Source organism: Emydura macquarii, unplaced genomic scaffold (assembly GCF_026122565.2).
Source record: "Emydura macquarii macquarii isolate MOO-44397 ecotype Brisbane River unplaced genomic scaffold, CSIRO-AGI_Emac_v2 contig_312, whole genome shotgun sequence".
Classification (NCBI taxonomy): domain Eukaryota; kingdom Metazoa; phylum Chordata; order Testudines; family Chelidae; genus Emydura; species Emydura macquarii.
Window position 1 is genome coordinate 1,484,469 of NW_027130449.1, and position 18,222 is coordinate 1,502,690.

General features: G+C 55.3%; 2 protein-coding genes across 2 annotated transcripts in view; one reads left to right on the plus strand and one right to left on the minus strand.

The window, feature by feature from the left end:
- Window positions 1-11,770, plus strand: part of VSIG2 (V-set and immunoglobulin domain containing 2) — a 28,854-nt gene extending 17,084 nt beyond the window's left edge. Inside the window, exons 3-7 of the mRNA XM_067563277.1 lie at window positions 1,777-1,984; window positions 2,576-2,734; window positions 6,165-6,284; window positions 10,456-10,603; window positions 11,570-11,770. Of these exons, the coding sequence (XP_067419378.1) occupies window positions 1,777-1,984; window positions 2,576-2,734; window positions 6,165-6,284; window positions 10,456-10,603; window positions 11,570-11,711 (777 nt within the window). The 3' untranslated portion in view covers window positions 11,712-11,770. The remainder of the gene's footprint in view (window positions 1-1,776; window positions 1,985-2,575; window positions 2,735-6,164; window positions 6,285-10,455; window positions 10,604-11,569) is intronic.
- A 1,377-nt stretch (window positions 11,771-13,147) lies between these two features.
- Window positions 13,148-18,222, minus strand: part of LOC137163138 (sperm surface protein Sp17-like) — a 46,176-nt gene continuing 41,101 nt past the window's right edge. Inside the window, exon 5 of the mRNA XM_067563301.1 lies at window positions 13,148-14,317. The gene's annotated coding sequence lies outside the window, so the exon portion shown is untranslated. The remainder of the gene's footprint in view (window positions 14,318-18,222) is intronic.

Below are 18,222 nucleotides of genomic sequence, written 5' to 3' on the forward strand. Positions count from 1 at the left end.
CGTGTAGCAGCAGTAAAATGAGCCGCTCAGAGGCACATACAATAATGAATGCAATAAGTGTTGTCAGTATGACACTGGAATACCTAGCACTGCATGTGGTCCCAGATACAACGGTTGTTTCGGACGCCTAGTGAGAACAGCCAATGAGATATTCTCATCCAGAGAGGGGGAGCATGGGTTTGTGGTTAAAGCCCTGCTCTGAGTTCAGGAGATCTGAGTTCTATTGCTACAGGCTTCCTGTGTGGCAAGTCACATCCCCGCTCTGTGACTCAGTTTCCCATCTGTATAATGGGCTAATACGTCCCTGCTTACCAGGCGTTCTGTGCCTACAAATCCACCAGTGTGTGAGGTACTTCGATTCTCTGGAGAGGCGTGCCACAGAACAGCTTATCAGTAAATACGTTTTAATTCCATGGCTGTATACAGTTCAGGGGAGAGGCACTGTCTACAAGTTACTGCCTATGCTCAGCTGATACAGAATTTTTAGGAGAGAACCGTGCGAGTGAGAGAGAATCTCTGTGGATACGAATCCCAGGACACAGAAACTGCACTAAAGGACCAGCTCAGTGCTGCTCTCTTCCTGCGTGTCCGCTCCAACTCTTCTCTTCTCACCGCCTGTAATGATTGGAGCTGCTCCGTGCTGGGTGCCCCACACCGCTCTGGGGCCAGTACGATGCCAGGCTCCCCCACAACTCAGAAACAAGCACTTGAGATGCTCCGGTTGCTGGTCCAGCAGGCGCTAGTCATCCCTCAGACAGCCAGCTAAGGGGAAGGGCTGGCAGGAAAAGAGAAGGCGGCCGATATGCTGGGTACAGGGGTGTAAACAGCTACAGTTCACAGTGATAGCATTTCCTGTTTGGGCCGAGGCAGTCCCATTGAGTCAGAGCTCTCCAGGCCCAGGGCCACGGGGGCCTGCTCCAGCCCAGTCTCTAGTGAGCAACTAGGAGCTTGCTGGTTTCCAGGCCAGCCCATACACAGCATAACCCAATGGTCCGCACCATCCCGCCCAGCCCATATACGGTGCTCCAGCAAGATACACTGTGTATGGACTGGGTGGGATTGTGTGTTCCACAGAATACACCGTGTATGGACTGGGTGGGATTGTGTGTTCCACAGAATACACCGTGTATGGACTGGGTGGGATTGTGTGTTCTATGGGCTATACTGTGTATGGACTGGATGAGGCCGTGTGTTCCATAGGAATTCACCGCGTATGAACTGTGGTCTATGGGAAGGTTGTACATTCTGGTTAAATCCTTGGGCCATTTTGTATCCTTTCCGCGTGTGAGTCAGCTGTGTCTGTCTGTCTGTCTGTCCCTCTCTCTATAAGGGCTTTTTAAAGAGCTGAGGCAGCTGCTCTGTGTGGGCACCTGTCTGGCCCCTCCCTGGTGGCTCTGAGCGCCTGGTACAAGCTGCTCTGTATCGCTGCTGGCCCAGGAACCCCTTTGATTTCCTCTCCCACTTTCTCTATTATCAGCCCCGCCCTCTCTAGTGCCTCTATCTCCTGGTGACTGTGTCAAAGCCCCCGTCTCCCCCTAGCATGAGCCCTGGGCCCCCACAGGGGTTTGACTGCTGGAGTCTCTGTAGCTTTCACCTTTACTAGCTCGCCAAGCCGCAGGGTTTGCAACAACAGCGAGAGCAGGCCGGGGGGCAGGTTTGCTAATTGCTCCGGGCGCTGCACGACCCCCCCAGTGCCCTCCTCGTCCCATCCCCCTTCATTCACCCTGCCGGCGATGGACAAAGCCCTGGTCTCCGAGAGTGTCCCTTCGCCTGTAGATCCTCTACTTCGCCAGTGACAAGCTGTACAAGCCCGGCTCTCAGGCCGACCGGCTCAGCCTCCTGCACGACCCTCCCACCATGGGGGACGCGACCCTTCGGCTGAGCGACATCCGCGCCTCGGACAACGGCACCTACCTCTGCGAGGTGAACAACCCCCCGGACTTCTACGGCAGCAGCTCGGGGCTCGTCCACCTCATCGTGCTGAGTGAGTTTGGGCACCGGGGGAGGGGGGGGCTGAGCCCGGGGCCCACCTTTGAATGGGGAGCCCCGCACTGAGCGGGGCCTGCGGGGCTGGGCCAAAGAGCCGCTTGGATGGATCCTGTCCAGCTGTCCCCTTGTATCACATCCATCAGTGTTCCCATCTGTACAATGGGATGATGGCCTCGACCGTCTTGGAAAGTGCTTTGGGATCTCTGGGTGGGCCGTGCCGTTGAAGAGCAAGGGAGATTCCTATTATTACGATAGTTTCCATCTCACTGCCGTCGTGTGGTGCTCTGGTACTACAGCAAAAAGGCCCTTGCAGAGAGCTAGACAGGCAGACAGATGGTAGGGAGAAGAAAGGACTGAAGGGGAAGTGTAGGGAGATGGGGGATGTGTGGAGCAGGATGAGACTAGGCAGCTACACAGGAATGTCGGCCGGGAGCTGGTATCCGCTGACGGCAGTGGCAGGGGAGACTGTGAGCAGCTGGTAGCTGGCCGGGGAGACGTGCAGGCGCCATGACACATGATGGTGGTCTGGCCTGTGTGTGCTCCTAGTACAGAAATCCATTGTTTTCTTGTCTCATTCCCCATTCAGTGCCTCCATCTACCCCTGTTTGTAAAGGGCCAGAATATGCGCGCCTCGGGAGTGACGCCACGCTGACCTGCAGCTCCGTGGAGGGGGTGCCTGCCCCGATCTATGCCTGGTCACGGGTGGGCGCCAAGTCTGCATTGCCATTGGCCAGTATGGTGCAAGGTATGTGCAGAGCGCCGTCCCTTATAGACCCCGCCGGACAGACATGTGTTACGCTTCCACTGACAGCTTCTGATTGATCTGATAGGGAAGACAGAATTAAAGGACTCCAAACACCTACATATGACCTGCCATATTGGCTGGGACCAGTGGTCCATCCCCTCCTGTATCCCAGCTCTAGGAATGACCTAGGTCTAATCTGCAGAGAAAAGGGATCTGACCAATTGTACAAAGCTGTCCAAGGATGGAGAAGATTCTTTCCTCTCCTGGCACATAAGCTTCTATCTGAAGCATGAAGATGCACCCTGTTGTGATTTTGGGAATAACCAGTCCCTCTTAAAATTCAATTACCATATTTAATGTGGACCTCCTGTGAGTGTGTAAATTCCAGAGACTTTCATGGCCAAAGACAGTCTGGAATAACCAGCGCTAAGCCCCAAGTCTCTGGATCAAAGGGCGTATTTTAGAAATTAGGAACACAGGTCAGGGCCCAGTCCCACAAACGCTTTCTTGCATGCGTCATGCTATATGGGGTCACAGGCCCTATTCATCAGAAGGTACTGTATTTATTAAAGAAAACAGCTGTAAACTACAGCCATAAACAGGGTTCCGCCCAGCTCGAGGTCCAGCTTTGTCTGCCTTGTTCACCAAGAACCGCCCACCCTGGAACTCTGTACCCCACACAGAGACATCTAGTGGATGAATAATATACTGCAAGTAAACACATTACTACTGGCACAGTCCTGACACACAGGCGCTGTTTCACTGACTTAAGTGAAAGTACTGCCCAGAGCAGAGATGACTTATCTGAGTGTGGGTTTGCAGGATCAGCCCCTTAATCTTAACTGTATGAATTCATTTTTCAATGCCATTTGCAGTTTCCCTTGCTACCACTAGGTTGCGCCTGTGGATCAGTTTCAGAGGCACATGCACCGTTTATTTGAATATATTTTAATGCCCCAGATAGACGCCGTAGTGGAGTTGCTGTTCAGTTTCAGATCAGTGGTTTTGCTCTTTACTAGGATTTCGTCCGGCGAGTTTGAACCGAACTAGTTCTTTGGAATAGCTCTTAAAGAACAGAGCCAAAGGACACAGCCTAGAAGCAAAACCCCCTCTTCAAAGCCCACCCGCCCCTTTGAGTCCTTTTCAATAGAGTCTGAACAAAGGCCTGAATCCTCTCGTCAGACGCTGGGGCAGCAGCTGGGTGAGAGTTGCTGGTGAAGCTCGCAGTGGAAGTGGAGCTGACAGTTTCCTTTCCTGGGCTAGCCAGTCTCCCCTGCAAGCTCCAGCAGCTTTGCCTTCTTGTGACTCTCCCTGTGATGTTTTGCAGTCTCCACTCCGGGGCTGTCTCTCATCTGCATGCCTGGGCTCAGGGCAGGAAACCAGCGTCTTGCCCGTTAATAATGCACTCGTTAATAATGCCCGTTAATACTGCAATGACAATGTTTATTTCAAAGGCCAGTCTCTTTGCAGTCTCACTCTGTGGTAGCTAAACCCTGGGGCATAGGAGGCACGTGGCCTATTTAAGGTTTAAACTCAGGCTATCTGTCTGGGTGAACTCATAGGAGATACTGGGATGGGGCAAATCCTGGGCCCAGCCCACCTACTGCAGCTGAGCACTGGGTGGAGCGACTCACATTGACTATGTCAGGCTGACTGGCTAGAGCAGAGTGGCTCACAGCTGCGGGTGCCAACCTGTTAAGAAGCAGGGCACAAACCTAACTGGTTGTGAGCTCTACACTTAGATTGCACCAACCAAGCATCGAACGTGAACTCCTCAAACTCGACAACAACCTAACCTAACATACAGTCCCCTTGGATGTTCCCATCTATCTCTTTTGATTTAGCTGGGGTCGGTCCTGCTTTGAGCAGGGGGTTGGACTAGGTGACCTCCTGAGGTCCCTTCCAACCCTCATCTGCTATGATTCTATGATCTCGCCACCTAGGGAAACTTGTCTTTGTGGTAGATGGTCCCTTACACCAAAAATCACGGCAATATTCAGGTTACTCCCAGTCTCAAAGCACCAGTCACTTATCCCAGGTCAATTGTACCTTAGATCTCCCACCAAAGACAACACTTGTAGCCAGTCCTGTAATAAACTAACTAGATTTATTAACTGAGAAAAAGAAATAAGGGAGTTATTTACACAGTTAAAGCAGGAAAACTTACATGCACAAATGGGTTACAGTCTTAGGTTCCAAAAGGTAATAGAAACTGCTGTGACAAGCAAGCTTTCTATAGCCTCCAGAGCTAACCAAAGGTAAGCTGGGTGGGGGGATCCCTTGCTTATGCTTAGAAAACAGTGCCCTCTCCAAATTCCAAGTAGCCTCGTGATACATTTCTTTCTGGTCAGAGATTTTTATTCCCCTCCCCCAGAGTTCAAAGTGCTGGGACAAGTGTTGGTGCCTGTCTCCTCTTCCTAGGTGTGTGTGTGCAGTGGGGGGAGGCCAATCAACAAACTCTTTGTCCTTTGATGTGTCACAATGGCTCATTTGGTTTCAATGGACCTTCTTATGTGCAGGATGAGCATGAATCAATGCTTCTCTCCTGTTTGATGAGTTACACAACACAAGCACTCAGTGTAAGGTTATACTATGGGACACAGATGTTATAAGGAGATCAAGGCAGGCAGCAGCTCACAAGCATCTCAGAAAGTCCAAACACTAAACACAGTCTTATAAACGTAACATCCCTTTTAACACTGCTCACACACAGGTGAGCCAGATGGGTTCCCAGCTCTGCAGTGTTCAGTGAGGCCTAGGGGCCTGGGCATGAGCTGGCACCTGGTCTGCTGGTGTCACAGTATGCATCTGCCAAGTCCCCTACACAGCTCAAGCACCCAACCCAGCTGCCTCCACACAGGGAAGGCCTGACTGGGCTATGCAGAAGCAGCCTCTCTGGCCTTTGAGGAGCCCTTCCCAGCCAATCACCCAGTGGTCTCCCCATGGCCAATATGGGCAATTTATGGCCTGTCAGGAATTGCTCTTCCTCATGGGTTTCAGTCAGCAAAGCCGCCTGGCTGGCCAGGGTGCTAGGCGCACATGCTAGTGTGTAAACTACACTGGCCTAGCTTGTGTGACTATGTCGCCCTCTAGTGGCCGGCTCGAGAGAGGAGAACAGCCTGCTACCTGCTTGCAGCTAGTGGAGCGCTCCTCTAGCTCACGTGACAGTGGTCTTGGTGCTGAAAGTCCCAGCGTCAGTCTCTGCTGATGCCCAGGGTCATAGCCAGGCACTCACAGTCGGTTACTCCTGCTACAGCCCCCCTTCCCGTCTCTCTCCCCGGTGTGCGGGGCTGAGCTCACCCCACGCCCAGGATGTGGAAATACTCCCAGGGGTGAGCGGGGGCTGGCACATTCGCTCACCCCATGCCCACGTCTGCTAACACAGGTGCCCCCAGCCTTCGTTATCACTCTCTTGCTTTTCTCCTTAAAGACGAGCAGACGGGGAAGCTCCAGCTGTCGAACCTCTCACTGGCGTTCTCCGGGACCTACCAGTGTGTCGCCTCCAACCAGCTCGGCCAGGCCAGCTGCCAGGTGACAGTCAACGTGTCAGGTGAGGTGTCAGCCCTCTGCGTGTCTATGTGCTCTCCTCTGCCCACGGGGTGGGGGGTGCTGCCTTCTGTCTACACGGCCCAACCCCTCCTCTGCAGGCTGCCTGTGAGTGCTACGTCAGGGTGCACCGGGCATCAGCAGGCGCAGCTCCGTGGTGCCTCTCACCTGGCAGACTGCAGCACGGACAGAGCGCGGTGGTTGGAAGGGCAGCGGTAACACGATGCCAGCGCATTCTCTGAAGTCCCGCAAAGATCCAGTGCTAACACCGAGCGGCTTGGATGTGCAGGGACCCAGTTGAAAGCCTCCAGTCGCCCCAGCGAAAGAGCATGGTTCCTGCAGAAGCCGTGCTGATATGAAGGCCAGGGTGGCCCTGGAAGCAGGGTAGAGGCCATGGACTTCCATGCATAGTCTGAAATCTGTGTAGCCCTCGGGTGCTGGACCCCACCCACCAACAGCTCCATGCGGAGACAAATCCCACCCGCCGGTGGAAAGATAGGTGCAAACTTCCAAGCCTGGGCTCGGTTTCTAAGTTTCTCTTTGATGCCAGGGCACCGCGCGAGCATGTGTGCACGCTGCTGGCCGGCAGACGTGCCTTCGTCAATGCAACAGGCTCATTTGTTGGGTCCTGGGGACGATAGCACGCTAACCGGGAAGGTGGGGGAGAAATGAAAAGATGCAGGCAGGTAGTTCAGAAGCACCACGTTCTGCAGCTAAACCGGAGGGAAACGCTCCGGTTTCCTTGTGAAATGTTCCTTCTTGTTCCGCCCTTCAGTGGACAGACGGGCCACGCAGCCGTGTCTGGATGTTCATCTGGGGAGCTTTCAGGTCACCAAGCAGGGCAGAACGCAAAGGCCCTGAGAATGAAATACCTTAGCCATGCAGAGCTGAACCCTACATGCCTCACAGTCTAACCTGCATAACCCCGGGCTCCAGATCAAGCCGAGGGGCTGGGTTTTTTGTTTTGTTTTTCTGTTGCTATGGGCAAGATTTGCTTTAAAAGCTGCTGGATCCGTGAGGCCGCTTTTCACCATGGCAACCTATTAATATCGCACACACGGCGTGTCGGTTGATTCAAGGCAAGGGAAAGGATCGAATCCGCTCCGGAGAGTGTTTTCGGGTGAATGATGACTGGGGTGTCAGGAGCATCCCTCGGCACTATTCCCTACCCCAGGTCCGGCCCCGGATCTCAAAGCGCAGTCACAGATGAGCGGTCCCCTGCTAACGTGGGCCGGGCTCCAGGCACTGGCTTCTCCTGTAAGCCCCTTCAATGGGCTATTCACAGCTGCTGGCTTCTCCTCCTCTCCGCCTCTTCTCTCTGCTGAAACTTGCTCTCATTTGTCACCTCTCCCCGGCCATGTCTTAGGGCCCCCTCCCACTCACCCTAACACCTAACCCCTCCCTTGGCTTTTATGGTACTGTCCTGGTTCCCCTGCTACCTCCCCAGCTGTCCCCGCTCTCTGCCGCGCGCTAGCCGGCTCTCCCTGGCTGCCGTACGCCATTGAGGGCTTTAGCGGCAGCATCAGAGAATCAGGAGCAATCGCCTCTGCCCTTCCTAGCACAGCCAAGCGAACGTGCCCACGGCCTGCGTACGTCGGCCTCCCAAGGATAAAGTCCCAGGCCCTGACATGACAAACGCTCTGCTGCAGGCGATCTCCGCTGTTGTCAGGGAGACGGCCCGGCCCAGAGTCGCTCACACCACTCCTTGGGCCGAGGACGCGGGCGTGAATACCTGGGCCGGGCCCCTCACCGGGACGGAGACGTGCCAGCTCCATCCCAGGTGCAGGCCCAAACCAGATCGACGGGCGGGTGGGGTGGGGTTTGCAACGCCCGGAAAGGGGCCGTCGGGGATGAGCAGTAACGGGTGAGGCCGTCTCCATCAAGAGATGGTTCCTTGCTTGCGAAGAACCGGGTTGGAGTTGGGGTGTGGGGCTGCCCACGTTAGCCCGGGCCTTCCTGGTGGCGGCTCAGGAGGCTGGGGGGGGGCATTTACTGCTCCCCCTTCCCAGGGTGGCTGTATCTGTGTGCTCTTTCGATCGCTGTGCCCGGCCCGGATTCCTGACACAAGGCTTGGACAATCACAGCTGTGTCTCCGCCTCTCCGTGGGTTTTGCTGCCATCTAACGGCTGACACCCTGGCTACTCCGAATTCCGAGGACTGACTCTTTCAGCTCATCATTGCTGAGTTCTCGCTCTTACCAGCACTGTGGGAAAACTGCACGGCTGGCTTTGTGCTGAGGGCCGGTGTCTGGCCACAGTTTAGGTGCCCACGCGCGCCCATCTTCAGTCAGAGAGCTCGTAAGGTTCGCAGTGAGCATCTGTCTCCATCACCTCTTCTCTTGAGGGCTCCTTTGACATTTCCTCTTCTCCCTGTTTCCTATTGTGGGGAACCCGGACCTGAGATTTTCAAGCAGTCCAGTGGGAGGTTAGACCCAGATTTCAACCCAGCGATGTACACCTGCCTGGGAAGGCCACCTCCCACCAGTGCATGTGAGTACAGCAACGCTAGGGCCAGATTTTCAAGCAAGGCAAACAGGTGTAGCTTCAGTGTAGTCCGTGAAGGTGATTTACAGCAGCTGAAGATCTGTCCGAGACCCAGTCAGGAATGCCTGGTCCAAAATAAAGCATCCTGGTTTGTGAAAAACGATGTCACGGTTTCCAAAGTTGCTTTAGTTCCGGTGCAGAACAAAACCTGGAGCTGAGAGATTTTCCCGGCTGACATTTTGTTCAAGCCACTCCATTGGCACAGGAAGTTTTGGTTTCAACAGGCCTACGTTTCCCAGTGTAAAAACATCCCAATGACAAATTCCTGACCAGCTTTAGTATTCAACCTCTGGAGTTAGATTCAAGGAAATCTTCTTGCTAGGGCCGCGGCCTCTCCTAGTCCAAGAATCCGCTCCATCCACAGTCCCCTTTCCCCTGCTAAGGACCATAACACGTTTTGCTTTTAACGCCAGCCTCCACTAGTCAAGTCCCATTTCCCCAGTTGGCACATGACTCCCACTCAGGTCAGGTTCCCCCTTTTAATTAGTTCTCACGCCCGTGACAGCTCCCCTATTAGCTAGCTTCACAGCCTGACAAAAGCGATGACTAAAGGGACAAGCCATCTGCGTGTGTGAAGGTTGTAAATAGTCAGGCTGGAGAGGGATTACGTGGGTGGAACGAGGATGTAGAATCAGGGCTGAGGGAGGAGATGAAGGAAGGGGAAATTTCAGATAGGAAGTCCCCTCTGAGTGAGAGAGAGGGATGTGTGAGACCATGGAAGAGTCTCCCAAAGGAAAGGTGGGCATTCATTCATGGGGACCTTTAAAAGGACAGAGCCTTAGAAAATACCCCAACAGGGAATGCGTCTCGCCTGGCCCAAGGTGACCTAAAAGGTCCCATCTGTCTCCAATTCCTATGACCCGCTCCATGAAAACAAATCTGCTCTGTTGGAACTCGGAGCGCTACACCAGATAGAGGAGACTCCATATCTGTCTCATCCTATAGAAATGTCTGGTGATAAAGGGCTGGTGGAAAACAGCCTGGGCTGGACGGATACTGCAGCACTGGGAGGTCTCGAGGTCTAATCCTCGCTCTGATTCACTATGTGACCTCAGGCAATCCTCTGCCTCAGTTTCCCCATCTGTAACGTGTGGGTGAAAGACTGTGGCTGGGACTCACCCCAAGACCTCATGGGTTTACTGATCCAGGGAAGGGCACTTGGTGCTGGTCCTTCTGATGGCTAAGGACGTGAAGGCTCCTGCGCCACCCTCTTTAAAAAGCAGCATGCTGGGATGTGTGTGAACTGGGTAGCCCGGCTGAGAGGAGACAGCACTCCAGAGCATCACAGTGTCAATTTAATTGTTGTCACCGATCAAAGGCGCGGTTTGCTCCTGCAGCCTTTGAACCCAGGACAGATCTCCATTGGTTAGGCTGCTGTAGCTTCATCTCCTGCCCAGCCTTTCCCTGTTCTTACTATTCACGCTGCTTTCCTTTCCCTGACTCCGCCCGGCACCTCACTCTAGCGCTCCTTTCCTCGCGGCTCTTGCACCCTACAGTTGTTTTACAGTCACTAAGGGCCACATTGTGGGCTCATCACTGACTGCTGAGCCCAAGAAATCTAGCCAGGGGTATAGAAACCCCCCAGTTACCTGCTAAGCCAACCTCCCCCTCTTGGGTTTGCGTCTTCACTAGGCACTGCAGAAGCCGGCGTGATTGCAGGAGCTGTCATAGGAGTGCTGTTGGCGCTCTTGCTGCTCGGGGCAGCTGTGGTCTATCTGTTATGGTACAGAAAGAAGGACAAGAAGGATACCCATTCCACATACACCGGGAACGATATCAGGTTAGACCCCCACAGTCCAAAGCTTTCAGGTGGCTAAAGCAGGCGGGGTGTGTTCAGTAACCCCACGTGTATCAGTCGATAAACGAGCCGCTTGGGATGTATGCGGACAGGTGCTTCACACAGCACGTGCAAGTCCAGCTGTGCGAGGGCAGTGAGGGGAACCGCTTAGGCTTGGCTGGCTGGCAGATCTCACTGAGATTTCTGGGTGACTTTAGTGCTCAGGAGAGGAGAGCTCCGGAGGGCACAATCTATTTCCTCCCCGCAGGCAGCATCAGCACAAACTTCCCCATCCCCTACCGCCATGCTTCATCCCTGACCAGGCTGTGCTTAGCTCCTCTGCTGATGGAGCCTAGGACCTGCTGTGAGATGGGGTGGTGATGTGGACGCCTGTCCCCCCGGGAACTGACCTGAGATCCAGCCGCTCATTTCACATAGGCCCTCTGAACAGCCACCAGGTGGGGCTGGCTGTAGGTCACTCCTGAGCCGGGACAGATTTAACCCAGCGCCCAAGGGTGAAAGGTTCCTACTCACCACAGCCGGTGGAGAAGCAGGTGGTTTTTATACAGCACCGTTCGGGGCTGGGATGTAGAATTGGACAAGAGGGGCCGTGCGCGCCTGGCGTTGATGTTTGAGAATCAGACACTGCAGTTATGCAACCTCCCAGTTGCAGGGGGGGCAGCCTGGGGGCACTTGCCATTAGACTGGAGCTGCCCCGCGGACCATTCAGGGCTAGCAGGAAGGACGGGGCAGCCGATGGGCTCATAGACTTTCTCCGTCTCTAAGTGATCTGATGGAGTGTGGGGGGTTTCCCGTGAGGGTTCTGGCATGCCCCTCATTACAACAGGGGCAGAGCATGGTTTGTTAGCACCACATCCTCCTCTGGTGCCCTTTATGTTCATGGAAGCTGTTAGAGCTCTTGGCCAATTTACACTAGATTGGGCTGATTCATTTCTCGTGGGTTTACAGGGAGGATGCCACGGCGCCGGGGATCTCAGACGACTCCTTGCAGAGACGAGACAGCGACCCCGGGAGCCGCTTTTTGGAGCAGCCATCGTCAAGGCCAGAGTCCGTCAGCACCACCAAGTCCAGACTCAACTTCGTTGTCTGAGCTGGGGCAGCGCTGGCTCCCTTCCAGCTCAGAAACCGCCGCTGGATTTTGATACACGACCCCCCCTTTTTCTTTTCTTTTTTTTTAAACAATAAAGGTTTTTACTGTCTCCTATTTACTGCATGGGTGGGGGGACCACAGCAAGGACCTTTCACGCACAGTCCCTGTTGTACATGTCACGTGGATTGGGCGGGGTCAGTCTGTATTTCTCCAGAACCACTTAATATGCAAATCCCTGTACCCTGATGGGCTGACCCAGAGCGGTTGGTAGCCAGTCAGTGGGCATAGGTTTTTGTATGGCTATTTCGCAGTAGCCCTGGTGTGTCTCCGCTCTGCCTGGCTCCAGGAGGACTGGGTGCTTCCAACCTGTGTGCCAATAACAACCGCGCTTTGGCTTCCTTCCTTTCTTTCCTCCCTTGTGGCAGCTTCGCCGAGCTCTGAGCCCCAGGCGCGGTCTTGCACTGGGCCCAGGCTGTCTGCTTCAGGGCGGGTCACCTGCGTCTCCAAGCTCCACAGGCTGCAGTGGGTTAAACTGCTGGGAGCAATTTATTGTTCACTGGAACTACGTTGCCAAGGGACGACGCTGCCCAGACAATGATCTCAGCCAGGGACTGCGGTGTGGTAGGGGGGTGATGTGCAGCCGGCACCCTGCTCCCCCAGCGGGCTCCACTGTGCCCGGCGAGAAGGGCGGGGGCCCTTTTGTGCATGGAGCTCCCGGGGACCGAGCTGAGCATTGGCAGAGCCCTGCCCAGCCTGGCTTTGGCTCGCAAGGGAATCGGTGGCATGGTTCCCTGGCTTGGCAGAGCCATAGGGCAGAGGGGCGCTGATCAGACAGATGGGGGATGGGGGAAGCGAGGCCCACAGGGCCGCGAACTCTTTAACCAGCCCCATGCCAGCTGCACACTTTTATCGTCCGTGTACCCGCTGAATGAGCCAGTCCTGTGTGGCGAGGACGACCTAGCCTGGGTCTGCAGCCTGCTGCCCTTAACCCGATGAGGACACTGCAATAACCGGCCCAGAAGCCCAGGGAAAGCCCGCGTCACAGCAGGCAGGCTGGCCGCGGTCCCGATTTACTCTAAGTGAGCATGGGCCAGCCACCCCCCCTCGCCCGAGGGAGGGTGGGCTGTACGCACCAGGATTAGCGGCTCAGGCTGACTCCCCTGGTTAGGCCGTAGCTGCTGGGAGGGCAGCGCCATGGACACTGGGGCTCCCACACAGCTGCTTTTTGCAGCTGGGGTGAGTCTCTCTGCAGGGGGAGTGAGTGGAGGTTCGTGGGGTTAGGGGTCCTTGTTTGCAGAGGGGTCGGAGGGGGAGATTCAGCATTGAAACAATTCTGTGCCCGTGCCCTGGGCCCTCTCGCGTGGGGTGTCGCGGACACGTGATCACCCTGAGAACAGAGGCGCCAGCTGGGCAATTGACTCAGCTGCACGCCGGGCTCATAGCAACATTCCTTTATTGCCATTCCAACTTCGCTGGAGAAATCACATGCAAAACCGAAAAGAGCGCTAGAAAAACCACTCGGCACGAGCTCCTGGCAGCTGTGTCGATGCAGGCGAGGCGTGCAGTGGGGTCAGGGCTGTGGGGAGCAGGTGTGAGGCAGGCGCAAGCTGGGGGGGGCAAAGCTGGGGGGTTCACGGCCGGAACACGGCGGCGGGTTATTGTCATATGATGCTGCTTAGCACTTATCGCTCATGGCCCAGTGATGGCCCTTTACCAGAAAGGCGTGGGAGCTATTTTTCCCTCTGCAGACAGCACACAGGCAGGTTCCCAGGGTTTTCTGAAGTAACCCAGCTCCGCTTGGAGGAGCTCAGAGGGCTGTTGGTTACTGGGGGACAGGGAACTGCCCGCACCATCTGGAAGCAGCGGGCAATGGGAAGTCAAGTGCGACCCTTGTTACTATTAAAAAGCTGGGGTTTCTTTAAAAATCAAACCAAACGCCACCATAATAAAGCAGCTGAGAACGTTTTCAAAGACCGCGTCCCAGCCTGCTTGGCTGCAGGGTGAAGCCTGGGGCCGGGTGTCTGCCGAAACTTCAGGATCAGTAACTGGCCTCGAGGGCAAAGAACCAAGCAGCACACCAGGGGAGCTCTGCCAAAGCCAGCCTGCAGCCAACAGACCGGGCATCCCTCTCTGGGACCAACGGGGCTGGGGGGAGTAGCCCGCCCCACTGGGCTGTCAAAAATATAGGCTATGTCTACGCAGAAAAGAAAAACCCATGGCTGGCCTGAGCCTTTTCTTTGCTGTGTAGACAGACCCTCAGTGAGCTTAACCTCTGCCAGAGTGAAATAGGAGTGAGGGTGGGGTATGTGCACCAGACAAGATCTGCCAGTGGGGGGGTGATGGAGCTGCAGGGCAATGGGGCATGGGCTATGCAGGGGGGCTCTATGCGCTGGTAGGAGGCAGGAAGTGACTAAGCAGAAGTGAGGGGGACGCTGAAATCGAAGGGGTTTCCTAGGGAGGCCGGAGAGTAGCACGTCTCCAAGACCAGGCTCCATGAGACGACGTTTCTTCTGAACGCTGATGGGTGTCAGCTGGGGGGAAGCAGGAACGTGGCTGGGCGGTGTCTTCTCTGCAAAGGGGATGTGTCATCCATCACGGCTCCGGCACTGCAAGCAGAACAGAGAGTGAGCCCTGAGCACACACCCCCGCAACCCCCCATGGGAGAAAAGTGGCTTCCCCCAGGCTTTCTAGGGCTGGTGCCCCCTTGCCGGCCAGACCGGGGGAAAGAAGGCCATCAACCCCGCCTCGAGTCGCATCTGCGTCTCTTCCCTTCCCCAAAGGACTCTGGGAATTCACCCCCTCCCCTGTCTGATTGCTGGCCTGTCACTCCTGCTCCACTGGAGGCTAAAAATCCCACGGGGCTGTAGAGGCAGGAAAAGCTGGCTTAATTAGCAACACTTGCCGTGCCCGCCCACCCCTCCTGGCGCCAAGGTGGCTATTAGCGCGGCCGCGTGGGGGTGAAATCAATCACGGCCCGGCACGTGAGCACCCCAAAGCCCGGGCCACGCTAATGGCACCGTAGTTTACACAACGCCACCGCTACGTGACAAGCCCACCGCGGGAACTAATCACCCCTTGGGAAAGAAGGGGGGATGAAAAGAGAAACTGCATCTTGCTGGGAGTGTGTAAGTGAGATTTTTACACACACACACAAACACACACACACACACACACACAGAGCCGCCTCCCTCCCCCAGCATCCCCCGGAGCGAAGAGTCAGGCCTGGTCCCGTTGCTATGGGCAATCGCTGCACCTCCAGGCTGTTCACTTTCTCTTCAGCTACCCAACAAAGCCGCGCTGAAATTAACGAGCTGACATTTGGCAGAGGATAACGAAGCCCCTTGGGACCCGCCAAACTAGCACAAGTTTTTGAACAGGCTCCAGCCCTCGTCAAAATACCAATGGGGGGAGGGGTGTTTGCACTAGAGCCGGGCCTGGGCTCTGCATAAACGCACAGAGTAAGTTGGCTTCTCCTTTCACGCATGCTCCTGTCACTCCTTTGCACCCCCCCCCCACATGGATTCACCCCCCCCCCCAAATTTAAATGGGTATAACCCCAAACCAAAACACCACTTGGTTTTGGTTTCCTGGCCCATAAGAAAGGGCTGTGGTTCTGCACCAGCAGGTGTTATATGGGGTAGGGCGGTCAAGAAGCAACTGATGTAGACAGGTCAATCAAAGACCATAGGATCAATGGTGTTACCTGCAGCCCGGCGCCAAGACACCCAGCATGACCATGAGCCCTAGAGACAAGGGCTGAGAGGGGGGTATATGCCAGGAGCTGCAGTCGCATGGCTAGACAGCCCACCGCGCTCAGCTCACCAGGGACAGACTCCAGGTAACCTGGCCAACCATGACCCGCTCTTAGCTCTGGGTCTTAGAAAATGTCCCAGCCTGCTGAGCTTCAGGTGGGCTACCCACTGGGTGAGCGCCATCGCTCCTGTGCAGACGGGGGATGCACCAATGGTGTACTGGGGCCCGCTGGGACCCCATGTGTGTGGCAGCCTCCCATGGCAGCCTTCCACCACATCTCCCACACAGCTCCTCCATCGAGGGGAGTTTTTCGATGAAACTTTTTTTTGTTGCAAATCGCCAGTTCCTCAACATCCCGGGAACGGATTGGGTTTTTTTTGGACAACACATGCATTGGGGAGGATCCTCAAGTCCCCGGTGGAATTTTCTGGCCAAAAATGAGAGCGGCCCAGCCCAGAATAGCTAAGAGCCAGTGATGCCCAGGCAGCGCTAAGACTTGAACCTCCTACATCTCAGGTGAGCCCCCTGTGATAGAGTCAGTCCGTCTCTCCTGTTGGAGCTGTTCCACTTGGTATAAATAATTAGATATTCATTGAACCGAAAAGAGACAATAGCCCATACTTAGGCTCTGTCTTTGGTGCAATGAAGATTAATGAGGGCTCGTTCACTCTCTGTTTCAGTCCACGTTGAAACAAAAACCAATCCCAGAACCTGCTGCGTGTCGTGAACTGGAATTCTTGTTTTCGGGCCTTACCAGAGATGCTTTGGGGATGAGCCGCTCTGCCTCGGTCCTTTCAGACTGAAGCATCCTCTCTCGCAGTTACTGCAAATCCCTTGCAGAGATGCAGCTGCTGCTTAGGTTGTCTCTACACAGGCCTATTGCAGCACTCCGGGAAGGGGTGAGTGTGACCAGGGCAGGTGGTGGTGACAGAAATTGGTTCACAGTAGAAAGATTTCTCGGGCGAGTCCCCCTAGCTCTCTGCGATCTGAGCCTGGCTCTGCACTGCTGAAACTGGCCTGGGTGAGGATTTGTTCCTTCCGTCAGCTCCTGCCTCCCCCACTTATAGAACGGGGGCTCTTCACAGACCAGCTTTTATTCCTGACCACTGGCCAAAGCCGCAGACAGCTCCTCTGCCCAGGGCCAGGGGCTCCACACGAATCCCCATCACCCACCCCGCTCGCTGCTCCTGAGTTATGGCTACGGGCTGGAGTCTGCTCTCACTCACCCCAGTACAAACCATGAGAAATGCCGCTGAAATCGCAGGATCCCCCCGGGAGTGAAGGAAGCCAAACGATTCTTAATAAGCAATTCCCTGCACCCCACACGTGCAACCCCAGCACTGCATTAGTGATCCTGACGCACCGACCGGCTCAGCAGAGCAATTCCACTTCCCTGTCATCCTACACACATGACACCAACAATCCCACCCGGGGCAGGCGTGCCACAAAGCTGAAGGTCATTGACTTATCCTTTGAAATCCAGCTTCGCAACAACCTGATTAATTTAGCAGCTTCTCCTTTCTCCTTCACAGTTGCAGCTTCTCCTTTCACTGGTCAATGTTTATTCATTGCCCCAAAATCCAAGGCCCGGCACTTGCACGACCCTGCGGCCCACGCAGCTCTCAGCCTGTTCGCAACCACACGTGTGCGCACGCCATATTGTAAAACCCTCCCTCGTCCCTCAGTTCTAAAGCGCAGCCACCATCTACCGTTGCGTAATTTGTTTGTAGGCAAAAACCAGGCACCAGAAGAGGCAAGCTACACAGTATAAGCCAAGGTAAAAATAGCCCCTGCTTCCCTGAGCAGCATAATAATAAGTGAAAATGATCTGGGTGAACGTGCAGAGCGTAGCAATCCGGGGCAGCCCTGGATAGGAAAGTGATCTGCCCTAGAAGCTGCACCAGAATCTTGCTGCCGCTGTCTGGGAGTCCCAGGAGCTCTCCACTGCCTACCACTCCCCGGCCACCTGTATGGGGTAGCCAGAGTCCAGGAGAAGGTCAATACCTGGAGGAGAGGTACCCCTGGCACAGGCATGGCCCCAAACACCATAGGCAGCCTATGTTGCCGCCACCTCCCCCCCAGTCCAGGTGCAGTGGGCATGCCAGCTGTCAGGGGTGGGCTGGTCTGCCATCCTGCTATGCCATCCTGGTCTGTGGCGCAAGCCCTGGGGGTCCTGCCAGCACTTAGAGCAACCACTGGGGCTGCCTCAGTGATTCTGGGGCCTTTTCAGCCTGTGACCTGCAGTCCCGTGGGCGTGTGTGGACGCAGAGGGGCACGAGTCTCCTCTTGCAAACCGGTCCCACGCCTAGGGACAGATTCTGCTCTCAGGGGGCCATGGTGTAAACCCAGACCAACGCCAGGGCCAGCCGTGGCTTTACAGCCGCGACTCAGCTCTGCGTTTGTGCTCATCACACACCAAATCTAACCAGGAAACGAAGGCGACACCGTGCCTGATTCAGCTCCCAGCTGGCCCCACATCACCTCGCTGACGGCAACGGGCTGCAGCCGGGGAAACGAGGGCAGGATGGGGCCCATTGCAGCCGGCGCTAATTGCGAGTGTTATATTTACCTTCCCCGTCAGGAGACTGTGACACGGCTTTTTAAAATAGCATGTGCGGATGGCAGGCATTGAAGACGGTGTTGCTATGGGAGAAATTAAATTCAAATCCAGGGCCTTTGCCTCCTCTCGGGAGTTACTGTTGGTTTCCATGATAACGACTGCTCTGCTGCAAAGCAAAACTAGGACGTACCACCCTCC